At 42.4% G+C, this 13063-nt stretch overlaps 1 protein-coding gene across 3 annotated transcripts in view; it reads right to left on the reverse strand.

Annotated features, from left to right (window-relative positions):
- The window catches only part of LOC102215061 (spermatid perinuclear RNA-binding protein-like), a 92800-nt gene that overhangs the window by 10970 nt on the left and 68767 nt on the right, over positions 1-13063 (reverse strand). For all 3 annotated transcript variants that reach the window (XM_013910233.1, XM_013910234.1, XM_013910235.1), the window contains 5 exons: positions 12760-12857; positions 9560-9653; positions 9295-9363; positions 2323-2531; positions 618-767 (listed from right to left, as the gene is read on the reverse strand). In XM_013910233.1, coding sequence (XP_013765687.1) covers positions 618-767; positions 2323-2531; positions 9295-9363; positions 9560-9653; positions 12760-12857 — 620 coding nt within the window. The remainder of the gene's footprint in view (positions 1-617; positions 768-2322; positions 2532-9294; positions 9364-9559; positions 9654-12759; positions 12858-13063) is intronic.

The raw sequence follows: 13063 nt of genomic DNA on the forward strand, positions 1-13063 counted from the left end.
CTGATGACATGTTTCTGTTTTGCTGGCCTCAGGGTAATCCCTAACATTAGTTAAGTGTGGTTGTGAAACCCAAACTCTCCCCACACTCTGCTGGAGGTCTCTTCCTGTTAAAAGGGAGTTTTTCCTTCCCCTACTCACCAATTGCCCCCAAGAGGGGATCCTCTTTCTAAAATTTTACTTTATGATAAAACCATCTTGAGGTGATTGCTGCTGTGAATTGGTGCCATATGAATAAAACAGAAATGAATTTTAGTGGTGATTTTAAGAGAGGCATTGAGGTATCCGGGAGTGAGTAGAAACATGACGGCCTTTTGGATTTTTAGAAAATTTGTCCTTCACATAGAAATCAGTCTTCAGGCTCTCAGAGGCAACAGAGTCGGGGAAGGTTACATTTTTGTTCACATAAGGACAGGAAAAAAAAATTAGTAATACATGAAAAGAAAGTTGCACAGAACATGTTTAAATCCAAGGTTTCCAGCCTTTGTAATCAGGACGACCGAAAATCTGCAGAAGAATTTTTATTGTGTTGAATCTCTAATGAACCTCATGGATGTGTTGTAATCAGGAAGAACCTTTCACAAAAGGCCATAGTCTGTGTGTGTGTGTTCGTTCCTCACCTCCTGTGTGTCTGTGGAGGAGGTGATGGAGGTGGAGCTGGAGCTGGTGGACATCCTGTCGTTCTTCCCTTCGCCATCTGACTTCTCGTCGGCACTCAGCGAGTCCACGTCTCCATCGCTGCCGAGCACGTAGCCCAAAGCCTGCAGCGCCTGAGGACGACAGCAGCGAAAACAAAAACAGCCAGAGGACGTTCATTTAAATTTCATCACCGCACGACTTCCTGCTGCATTCAACACGACAGTCATCGGATTACAAAAGTAGCGGATAAACTTTTTGTGACGTCCTGACAGCCGCAAATGGGAGATGAGTCACGCTTTCGCATCCATCATTTGTCACTGAGCTGTCCTTGAGCAAGGCACTCAAACCCCAGCTGCTGCAGTGAGGCTGCAAAGCGAACAACAAGGACAGAAAGACTGGCTGTGCTGAGAGTGTGAAAGTGCAACTGAATGAATAAATATGTGTGAAAAAGACTCAGTGTGAGCAGTCAAACTTCTAGTTCAATAAAAGATTTGTCACAAAAAGAACATTGTGTGTTCTCGTATCGATTTAGAAGAAAACTTCAGCTGCTGTTTCTTTGTCCAACCTAATGTTCAGCTTTTAAACACCTGAGTACAAAATTATTGACAAACCAAACTAACAGGCAGACACAGGACTGGAAGCTAAAGTGGTGTTGTTAACCCTCTGAACCCCCTTTTACTTGCTTCACTTACAGATGTCATAATTGTAAAAGTAGAGAAAGCAACTTGATACCTGTGCTGATATTAAAGTGGACCTATTCTGCTTTTCCTTTATTTTTTATGTCTTTTGCTTTTAGTGGAGTTTCTGCAACTAACGACAAACCGGATTTCCTTTGTTCTCATGATTTCTCTTGTTCTTTTTAGTCTTAGAAGACTAAAACGGGGGGCGACCGTGGCGCAGGAGGTTGGGAAGTGCATTTGTAACTGGAAGGTCGCCGGTTTGATCCCTGTGCTTTCTGTCCTGGTCGTTGTGTCCTTGGGCAAGACACTTTACCCTACCGCCTACTGGTGTTGACCAAAGGGGCCGATGGCGCGATATGGCAGCCTCGCCTCTGTCAGTCTGCCCCAGGGCAGCTGTGGCTACAACTGTAGCTGCCTCCACCAGTGTGTGAATGTGAGAGTGAATGAATAGTGGCATTGTAAAGCGCTTTGGGTGCCTTGAAAAGCGCTATATAAATGCAATCCATTATTATTATTATAAAACAGTTTTCAGCAGTTTGAAAACTCTTATATGTGTATTAGAATTTGAAATTAGAGCCTAAAAGAACTGCAGCACAGTTCGAATCCACTTTCTGTGATGTTTCCTGTTTGTTTTGTTTTTTAATCTTTCTGTATCTGCTCGTCTGTGTCTAAGTGTTTATGGAGCTAGTGCTGTGGAATCCAAGTCCCTATAAATCAATCGGTCTATCTATGATAACCCAGTTAACCCAGTATCTAAAGGAATAGGCTCTAGCCCATCGTGACCCTGAGCAGAATTAAATGGTAGTGATGTTCATCATTTTAGTTTGTCTCAATCTGAAGCTTTCAAACATTAAGCACAAATCATACTCTGGATTTTGAGGTGTTTACATGTCCCAAAGAAGACATTTGCTAACCGATGACTATCAGACAACCCATCTAAGGTTCATTAAAATACAACCCCCAGACTTCTGTGACTTTTATGCAGCTCTTTGAACTGTGTTGGTACCTTGAGAGCTACTTGGAGCTTGGCGGTTCTCTTGGAGTTCCCTGTGGCCTGGTATGTGGTTCCCTGGATTTCCACGGACATGGTGAAGACTGGAGCGTGCACTGGGCCGGATTGGGACAGCAGGCGGTACTGAAGGCCCGGGTGGATCTGGTTCAGACGCATCAGAGCATTCATGGGATGGTTTGGATCGGTCATCCTCCAGTCTAGCACTTAAAGAGGAGAGATGCACATGTTATTAATGAAACAGAGACCTCATGACTCCACAAGCAGGAAGTGAGAGAAGCCATTTCATTGGCCCAGCTTCTTTCCTATTAGCAGCTAGCTGATGGGACTGGAATGACACCGTCCGGGTGTTACACCACTGACACTTCAGCCAGCGACACTTCACACCTACACAGTGACGAGAGATGAGCTGCCTCCCCGGAGTCCTGAGCAGTAATATCTCACTGATGAATTGGAAATGAAACCTCACTCCTGGTGACATCCATTACAAAACAAGTGCTGAGTGTCGCCAAATAATAAGCATTTTTAATAATAAGCAGATTTTAGTCCAACTCTGTCAACTGTGCTATGAGGCTACAAAAGATTTGACTTTGTAAACAAATAAGATCTATAAAGGACAGAACTGAAGTCAAATGACATTTGTCAGCTGTCAAACTTTTAATATTAATATAGAAATGGGAACAACATCACAGTCTGAAATCAAGTTCAACAAGATGCTTTAAAAAAAAACAAAAACTCTTCGGACCCACAGGAAAACTGATCAATTAAACAGGTGCTGGTTGTTTCCAAGGAACTGACGAATGCTCATTACATAAACGTGTGCACAATATAATGGAGACAGATCCATGTACGTGGACTTATCCAGTCAGTTCTATTTATTAATCTATGAATTTAATAAAAATAAACTGTTCAAACAACCTGCAGGGTTTCATAGAGAGGTGATAACAGATGTCACCAAGTGGAAACATCCGGAGCAGAAAGATGAAATCAATTTCCAAAAAGTGCAGTTCCTGTTAGGGCCACCTGAGCCTGGCTTCAAAACAGAGTCAAACCCACAGACTTGTATGTTAAAATGTACAACTCTAAAACAGAGATGAACTTGCAGGTATTAAAACAAATAAACAACCATTTTGGCCTCTGTGGATAGTGTCCACTCTTCCTTGAGTTATACTGGTAAGGCTAGAAGTTATGGCTCCTCTGACTGACAGATGCTGTTCCTCTAATGACCACTTGGGGCTCGTCACAAAAGCGAGTAAATCCACATAGAAACATTCTGTTACCTGTTTAGATTTTTTTTAAAATTATTCTTGTCCTCTGAGTTTTAATTTGTAGTTTTATAAAAAAACAAAAACAAAAAAACATGCTTTAGAGCTTCAAGGCTACAGCTGTCACCACCTGTACCATTATTACAGGTATTCAAATCTAACGCAGGGTTAATGGACTGGGCAAAGTTGAAGAGGAAGAGGGCCGGCAGGAACGTTCATGTGTAATTTCAGATTCTTGAGAAACACTACAGAGTTATCGATGATGCTGAGGTGATCATTTATTTGCATATGGCCACCCACAGATTTCAGCTTTTGTGTAACAGGTGTCACAGCGGGGACACTTGAGGCTTGTGAAGTGTGCAGCCGCCTGGTTCTGCAGCCACTGTGTGTAATTACTGAAAGGTTCTGACAGGCACTTTAGACTTGAGTGCGACTTCTATGAATATGGATGCAGACGAGGTGTAAGAAAACGAATGTGGAGGTGCTGGTGGACAGGTGCCGGAAGGAAGGCAGGGGGAGGTGTTAAAGCACTGTAAGTGTGTGTGTAAAACCCAACATGCGCGTGTCTGTGTGCGTTTGTGTGCGTGTGTGTGTGGTGGGAGGTGGTGAGATAATTGCGTGGCAACAGCCAGCAGTATTAATCCTCCTCTATCTCTGCCTCCGTCACCTCCTTTGAACTGGAAGCAGATGAGGGCTGCCGGAGACGATGGTCCCAGCGAGGGCCAATTTAATTACTGTGACACTGACAGACAAGACTCTGAGAGCGAGGGGGAGGAGGAGTGAAGAGGCCGAAGGCTGCAGCCATAAGTGCCAAGTCCGTTTAGTTTACGGCTGCAGCTAATTATTATTTTCACTGTCAGCTAATCTGCTGATTTTTATTTATTTATTTTTAGCAATTATTGGATTAAACTGTCTATAAAATACCAGAAAAAGCAGCCAGACATCTTTAAATGTCTTGTTTAACGAGCAGTCCATGGCTAAAAATATCCATTTGAATATCTGTACAAAACAGGTGTCAAACTCATGGCCAAACACAGCCCTCTGTATGCTTTAATCCAGTTTGAACATCCCTTTTTGGCTAACACATTTTGGTCCACCTAAGCTCAGCTGTGGTCTGCACAGGAACACAACAAACCAAACAAAGGGATTCAGCTTCCCAGCACCCGAGCTTACGAACACAAACTGGCAAAAAAAAAGAAAAAGACTGGTGCAGAGGGCAGGCGGTTTAAAGAAAGATGGGAGACTGAGAAGCGTGTGTGAAGGGAGGCCTGCGTTTCCACCACGACACAGGCTCTGTATTCAAACAACATTTCAACTCCACGCACCAGCAGAGATGCAGAGCCACGGAGGAGGAGACGCGAGGCAGAAAGCTGCTGAGCTGAAGAGGCAACTAAAGCCAAACATGTTTTTTCTCAAAGTGAGATTTCTTCACTGCAGAGGGGAGAGCTGAGCGAGAGATTTTCAGGGAAACTGAAGTTTATTTGCAAGTTTTCATTTTTATTTGTTACTTGTAGTTAATTTTATGCAACACTAGCCTGTGTGCAGCACAGTACATGATCAAAGATTTTTGTTGTTGTTGCTGAGACCAGGATATAAAGAACAGAACTAAAGTAGTGCATTAGGAGAGAAACCTATATGATCTGAAAGTGAAAGCTGATGTGATGCACTTGAATACACCATAGAAGCTAAAACCATTCAGTGTCTGAACACAGGTGATGTGATCTGTGTGTATCAGGTGACCTGTGCACGTGGATTTTATGGTCTGAACCAAGAGAAAGTTAAAATCCTTTGAGACATCAGTGGGCAAGTAAAAATTATTATTAAAAATTGACATAAATCATCAATATTTCATTGAATTTGAGTGAACTAGAGCAGCGGTCCCCAACCCCCGGGCCTCGGACCGGTACCGGGCCGCGAGAGTTGAGGCTCAGGTGTGAAATGTATAGTTTTCAGGGTTTTCAGTGTTATTTTGTTATCGTTTTTATCGTTTACTCTGTTTTCCTGGGTCTTTTCACGTGTGTTATGAATAAATCTTCTTTTTTCGGTACCGGTATTAGTTTTACTTTGTTGTATTTACCCGCAACACCTTAAAGGCCGGTCCGTGAAAATATTGTCGGGCATAAACCGGCCGTGGCGCAAAAAAGGTTGGAGACCGCTGCACTAGAGGAAAAATGTGTCATTAGCAGAAAAATCAGTGAGAAGTTGTGTTTTGAGTGAAACTTTGTGTAATATGTCAACAGAGCAGCACAGCAGGGGGGCCACACAACACTGTAAATCATGTCCTGACAGCACCATATGAAGTTATGTCAGCCAAGAAATATGACAAGATGCCATACTTAAAAAATTAGCCTGATAAACACACTGTCACAACAGAAGACGCCGCCTGTGTAAGTGCTGTCCAAACAGCTGCCACAAAACCCTCTGTGAGGAGGGAGCGTTCAGAAGGCTAATAAAAATCTGGGTGGTTTGACACTGTTCTGGTGTTCAGGACTGAAATCTGACATTAAGCCACTGTCACACAGACCTCTGTCAACCTGAGCTGATTGATTCCTAAAACTGTCTGAAGCTGAATGTCTTTTAAGCTTCACCAGCTTCTCTATCAGCTCTGTGGAAATCTGATAACTTCACACAATTTTCTGCTTCGAGGACACATCTCACCTAAAAGCCACTGCTGCCTGAAATCTTCCTTAACCCGCTTCATGCTGCTGACTGACGCCGCTCTGAGATGCAGTGAAGGGGGCGACCTGGTTCCTGAAATGGATTCCTAATAAGATCTCATGAAGATATCGGACGTCGCTGCCTGCTGGGTTTTACACATCCAGACTATAATGGATCACTTTCAGCAGGGTCAGGCCATTTTCTCTCCTCTGATACAGAGATTGAAGTGAATGTGCCGTGTTATTCTTTGGCCTGACAGGCCGATTTGATCCCTGTCACAACAAAGCGTCCCGGTCTCTGAGAAAAGATCAGCGTCGCTGCTCACTTCTTTCAGCTCCAGTGCTTCACTTTTCCACCTTTTACACAAAGACCTCTTTTACAGACAGCTATAGTGCACACATGTCCAACACACACACACTGAACCATGAGCCTTGTCTCTTAGTCGTCAGTCAATATCCACTTATCTGCTGTGAAGAGTTTTTGTCCAGGGAAGTCAGCCTCTGTGCGACGTGGCAAATGTGACCTGCACAGGATCAATCTTTTGTGCACATTTTTAATATGTCGCCATTTTCCATTAAAGACAAGCCAGAGTTTTTAATATCATGATGGTGGAAAGGAATCCAAATAGCGCTTTAGAGGACACAACCTGCAACAGCCAGTCCCTACAAACACATTAGCGCTGTGTCACTAAACATCGTGTCTTTTGTTATAGACAAATGCAGGGTTGAGTTGCGTTAAAGCACTTCATCAGCACTTTAATTGCCACTCAGATATGCACAAGTGCACATTGCTGGAAAATTACGTTTGTCAATGGGGTAATTCGACTGTTCATCGAGAGCAGGAGAAATTAACCACCGCCTTAATAACTTTTACAGAGCTGGAAAATCCGCTGCCACAATATTACAGCAAACGTGCTGTTTAAACAAAATCTGAATGAACAAAAATCAGTTTAGTATTAAGAAGAATCATTATTAAAAAGGCAAATTTAAAAGAGAAAGATAAAAATGGGTTTATCTACAAGAAGTAAAAAAAACAAACTTACTTTCACATTGGTTCATATGTTAACTCATGAATGTTCAGCTGTAATCCAAAAAGTTCCAGGAATGGGCTCATAAAAAGAAAAAAAAAATCTGACTTAAATTTGGCAGGTTCCAATGTGGCGGCTTATTTTTAGATCATTCATTTATGCCCTCTTGTACCTCTGTGACGAGTGCTGGATCAACTCCAGTGGGTCAAAGCAATGATCCTTCAATCAGATTTTCATTTTCTGGAAGTGGACAAAGTCACAGAGAAGCAAAGCTGGCAAGCAGACGCGTGGTGAGTACAAACTGTGCTGGTGTGGCCAAAAAACTCCAGTGTTTTCAAAGCACTTTGTGTTGGCACGAGATTGCACGCTGGCAGGTACTAGTTCAGAGGCACCAGTTCAGAGCATTTCCTCAGAGTTTTCTCCATCAGATGGTATGGGACATTACAGCAAAACTCTGGGCTGGCGGTCTCCGAGTGGGAAATGAATTCTTGGTGCAAAGCAAAACAGCAAATGCTTCCAGTCTCGCTCATCGCCTGACGAGCTGCCTTTGTTCTTCCGCTGAAGGGTTGTATCTGGAGAGCCAGCTTTGATGACACTCCTCATAAAATTTGAGTCTGTTTGAAACAGAGTTGATGTTTGCTCTTTGTGTTAGTTTTGATCACAATGATCTAAAAATGAAATCTTCAAAAACTCCAGAAGATGACCGTGAACAAAAGAGCTTAAAAATGTAAGTTAGCTGAGGCTTTATGGTTTTATCACTGCATCCAATGATTTTATGGTCTTAAATAAACGCCGAAGCTAGTCTCTAACTTTCATCTCAGTCAAATTATGATCTTATATTCAAACACAATTTGCAGTTAAATATTGTGCATTACTTTTGGAGGGCACTGCATATGGTATCTACAGTTGTATAAATAATTAATATTTGATGAGCCGTTTCCAAGAAGTGCCAGAACCTCTCTGTGGCTCTTGGCCAGAATAATATGAAAGAAAGAAAAGACCAAAAAGCAATAGTTATAAGATGCAATAAAAATAACATTAGTAAAATATAAAACAATAATAAATTCATAATAAATCTAACCCAGCTATCCTGCTGCTCCAGAAACCAGAGGCATGCTGAACTCTCACATTACACACATACTTTCACCCACATGTACTCACAGTACTGCAAGTGTCTGACTGTGGTTTTACTGCAATAATTACACTTATGCATATGTGTTTTTGTCTCTTTTTGTCTTCTATTTAAGCATTTTTCAGATAAATTATGACCTTCAAGAAAGCCAGCTAGTTTAGCAGCTCTGTTCATATTGTATCATATCTATAGTCTTCTTTATATTCCTTCTTTGTCTTTTCATAATGATGTAATGAATTACGCTTTCAGTTTTCTTATGCAGAAAGAAGTTTTAGGATCACAGCTCCAACTAGATCTTTATGCCATACTTGGCATGTTTAGAAGGGATGTATCGCCTGAAACTGCACCTGCCCCTGAAAAGCTACCAACTGTTCATCCACACAGAGATCAGGACGAGCGATATAATATTTAAACATGCAAAAATCCCTGAAAAGATACCCTTCATGCACATGTAGAGTTTAGATGTGGAAAATACAACAAAAGCCTGATAAAGTTTATAAAAACCCACCAGCACACCAATGAACCAATTTATCTAAGTGACTATGGGAAGTAGATTGATGTAGGAAACTTTATGTTTGGAAATATCACAAGAGCATAGAGAAACATATGGACTGGGTTAATAAATGAGCCCCTTCAGCCACTTTAAAGTTAAATTACAGCACACAACATAAGGTTTTTAATCAATATTCATTATATCGGAGTCTTGCTCTTTTCTCCTGTGTGACTTTGAGCTTCCAGCAATGAACTCTGTTTAATATAAAGCTACAGCCAGCCACGTGTATCAGCCTGAATCTAAGTGTCTGCTGCACCTCAGAAGTGAGAGGAAGAGGATTTCGATCATCTGAGCAGTGATTCTTCGATACGGGTGAGTTGACGGTCAAAGTCACCTTTCATCCTTTTGATGAAGTCTCTGTCGTCTGACCCGATGTCCTCCCGGAGCCTCTTCTGACAGCCGCCTGCAGAGCGGAAACGACCGAGCACTTAAAACATCACACTGCCCACTCAGACGCACATGCCGTCTAAGCATGCTGTTTTTATTAATGCTGCCAGGACTGTATCTGAACAGAGGGCTCAAAAATGAATTTAAAAAAGGTAAAAACAGGGAAACGAATAAACTTGCAAAACAGAGAGCACAAACAAGTCTGCACGCACCTTCTAACAGCCTCGGTGAGGGCTTGCTGGCTGGCAGAGGATCCATATTCAAGACCTTGTAAAGCTGTCCAAAGGCCAGGAGGCGTAACGCATGCTGAAACACACACAGCCGACAGAATAAGGGCACATCACTGCGGTGGTAAAGCAACAGAAACCCTCCTGCACTCACAGAAGAGCAGGGCCATTTATTCTCAGATCAATGTGCTTTAATTATCGGGGAAACTTGAGCGAGCTGCTCGCCGTTTGTGTAAACCAACTAATTCTGTTGGGAGAAACTTCATGCATTATGGAGACGAGGCACAAACAAAGGAGGAAATGGGAAAAAAATATTCCCAGACTTCCACTTCATCAAGAGAGCAAAACAAAGATGAAGATGAGGATGTCTTTATATTTCTCACTGCTGAGCCTACACTTTCTGCCCGGGGGCCAGATTTTGTTATTTTGTGTGGAGCAGCAGCGGTGGTGGTGGTGGTAGTAGTTGTAGTAGTCTTGGTGTGGGTGTAGATGAGGAAGAGCGTTCCCACGGTCATTAGCTGGCTAATTAAGCTGCCAGTTTGTCAAAGCTTCCGCAGCACTGAGGGGCTGCTTATCTGAGGTCAGAAACCGTGCTTCTGTGGACACTCAGCTATTTATAGTGCTGACATGAGCTCAGGGCTCCACCAGCAGAGGCCCAGGACTCGTTTTAAATAACCCTCCATCAATTGGTGTAGCGGGAAGGAGTGTTACATGTCCGATTTACTGGAAAAAATGCTGACTTTCGTACAGTGGGTGGAGGGGGGCATCGAAACGCACCATAGTGGGATGTTTCAAGGTCTCACAAGTTGCATGGCTGAGTCTGACTTTTTCTTTCTTGGCACATGAACTGATTTTTCTCAGTGTCTGTGGCTGGTTTTATAGTTGGAAAGCAGGAAGGGAATTTCTCAGAGGGAAAGATGTAAAGCTAACATCCATAAAGAAGAGTGTCTTAGATGGAAAATGGATCTCTAAATTCAGAACATCTGTGGTTTTGCAGCACTGATTCACCTCCAGGGAGGAACGAGTTTGGACGTCACTGATCTCTGAAAATACGGAAATATTCTCAACTTAACTTTAATCTTTCTTTTAGTGATTTAGTGTTTAAAAAAAAAAAAAAATAAAAATTTACTTCTTCTCTCATCCCAGACTCGATGAAACTGGAGATTTTCAGCAGCACCAGTTAAAACCTGGACAGCTGTGGCCCACAGGTGAGACATGGAGTCCTTTAATTGAAGCTTTCAAGGTTCATCCCCCAGGAGCAAACAGCATATTATGAATGGGAACTTCTTTACAGCTACGGTCAAAGAGCGAGAGTAATTTGGCTGAGCTAAAGGGGGGTAATATAATATTAAGGTGTAGTTAGGGTCATAAGTTTTTGGGCAATGACACAATTTTTGTAAATTAATGGACCTCACTGTGTATCATTGTGCAAAAGGGACATAACGGCTCACTAAATCCACAGTTTGTGTCTTCTTTTCCTTCAAAATAAGACATTCCGTTCCTTCAGAAGGCTCGACTGAAGGAATATTATACTAGTAGGTGTTCAAATGTAAAATATGCTCAAAGTCTGTTCTTGCAGAATGTTGTAAGCTTCATCATGCCTTCATCTTATTACACATGAGACATTTTGTCATATTTACTGAGTAATCTCAGATCAATTTCAGATAACCGGTTAACAAGAATGTGGTTATTATGTAGTAGTAATGCCTTTGTCACACAAAGCAAACAGTATTATACAAACACACTGAAACCCACCCGAGGGGAAAAAGTCCTGCACTATGGGGCAGATGGCTAAAGTACTAAAAAAAAATCGGTACCTTTATGTGAATAAAAACATATCAGTATGATATCTGCTGAGTAATTACTACCATTACTCAACATCCTCTCCTACCTCAGTGATTCCTTCACTGCACTGGTTGTCTTTAAACTTGCTTCATCTCAATCCTGGCAGAACTGAGGCGCTGGTGTTCAGCCCGACAGTTTCTCTGAAAAGGTCAGTCATTACATCGGCCCGCCTGCGAGCAATATCAGATCTTCTGCTAAGACGCCTGGTGTTATTTTTGACCAGCATTTGAACTTTGAATCTCACATCTCAAAGCACCTCCAGTTTCTTTCATCTAAAAAACATCACAAAAATCAAACCTCTACTGTCATCCAGTAATTCTGAACTTTTAGTACACACTTTGATTTTCTCCCGTCTCGATTACTGTGACTCACTTTTCACATGGATCTCTCTCTCTCTCTCGAGCTCGTCTTTCAGCTGTTCCAGAAACACTAGTCAGCGCTCACACGTCAGCCCATTCTTGCTTCTCTTCACCGGCTTCAAGTGAAATTCTGCATTTATTTTATTAACAACATAAAGACCTTGTCTTATAAAGCCATGCAGGACCAGGCTCCACACGACATCTCATTATTATGTAACTGCTTCCCCTCCCTGAGCCTATTTCTCCTGGAGGTTTCTTTCTGTTAAAAGGGAGTTTTTCCTTCCCACTGTTGCCGAGTGCTTGCTCACAGGGGAGTCATCTGATCGTTGGAGTTTTCCCTGTATTACTGTAGGATCTTTACCTTATGATATAAAACATCTTGAGGTGACTGTTGCTGTGCTTTGATGCGATATAAATAAAACGGAACTGAATTAAAAGGTTACCTATGTCTATACTCTATATGCCTATGGTTACCAGAGCCTGAAATGTCCTTTAGCCACGAGCCTTCAACTACAAAGTGATACACAATGAGCAAACCAAAGCCTTAAGATCAATTAAGCTGTGAATTAGTGGATTATTCCCCTACAGCAAGAAGGCTCAGATCCTCCAGCTGGCTGGCACCTTTCTGTGAGCAGTTTGCATGTTCTTCTTGTACCTGTGTGGGTTTTCTCCGGATACTCCACCTACCCCTACCCTTCACAGTCCAAAGACGTGTGGTTAGGTTGGTGATTCTAAATTGCCCATAGGTGTGAATGTGAGTGGTGATGTATCTGTGTGTTAGCCCTGTGACAGACAGCCAACCTGTCCAATGTGTACCCTGCCTCTCACTTACCAGCAGCTGAAATGGATGGGGAAAAAATAATGTCAAAAAACGTGACACACATTCTGAATTTTGTGGGTTGAAGAGCTTAGCATGCACACTGCAGGAAGAGGAAACCGTGATGTCATCATAGCAGGCGGATGGGTAACATGTTCACTGACCTGAGCGCTGTGTGTGATGGCGTCGGCCTGCTGGGCGCTGAGGTCAGACAGGACGTCCATGGGCTCCCTCTCACAGGGGTCATGAACTCCTGGACCCCCTTTGAAGGAAAAAAAAGAAGAAAAAACAGTCAGACATTCGAACTTTATTTCACTCAACAGGTAAACAAATTATTCTCCTCCTGCCTTAATGCTTTTTATGCCTCACGTAAAGCACTCAGTAAGACCTCAGTGCATGAAAGGTGCTTTACAAACAAGCTCACCTTACTTTAATGTGCACAGACTGAATAATAACTCATCAGTGACC

The sequence above is a fragment of the Pundamilia nyererei genome, unplaced genomic scaffold (genome assembly GCF_000239375.1).
Source record: "Pundamilia nyererei isolate P.nyererei 1_Seehausen unplaced genomic scaffold, PunNye1.0 scaffold00038, whole genome shotgun sequence".
In the NCBI taxonomy this organism is placed as follows: domain Eukaryota; kingdom Metazoa; phylum Chordata; class Actinopteri; order Cichliformes; family Cichlidae; genus Pundamilia; species Pundamilia nyererei.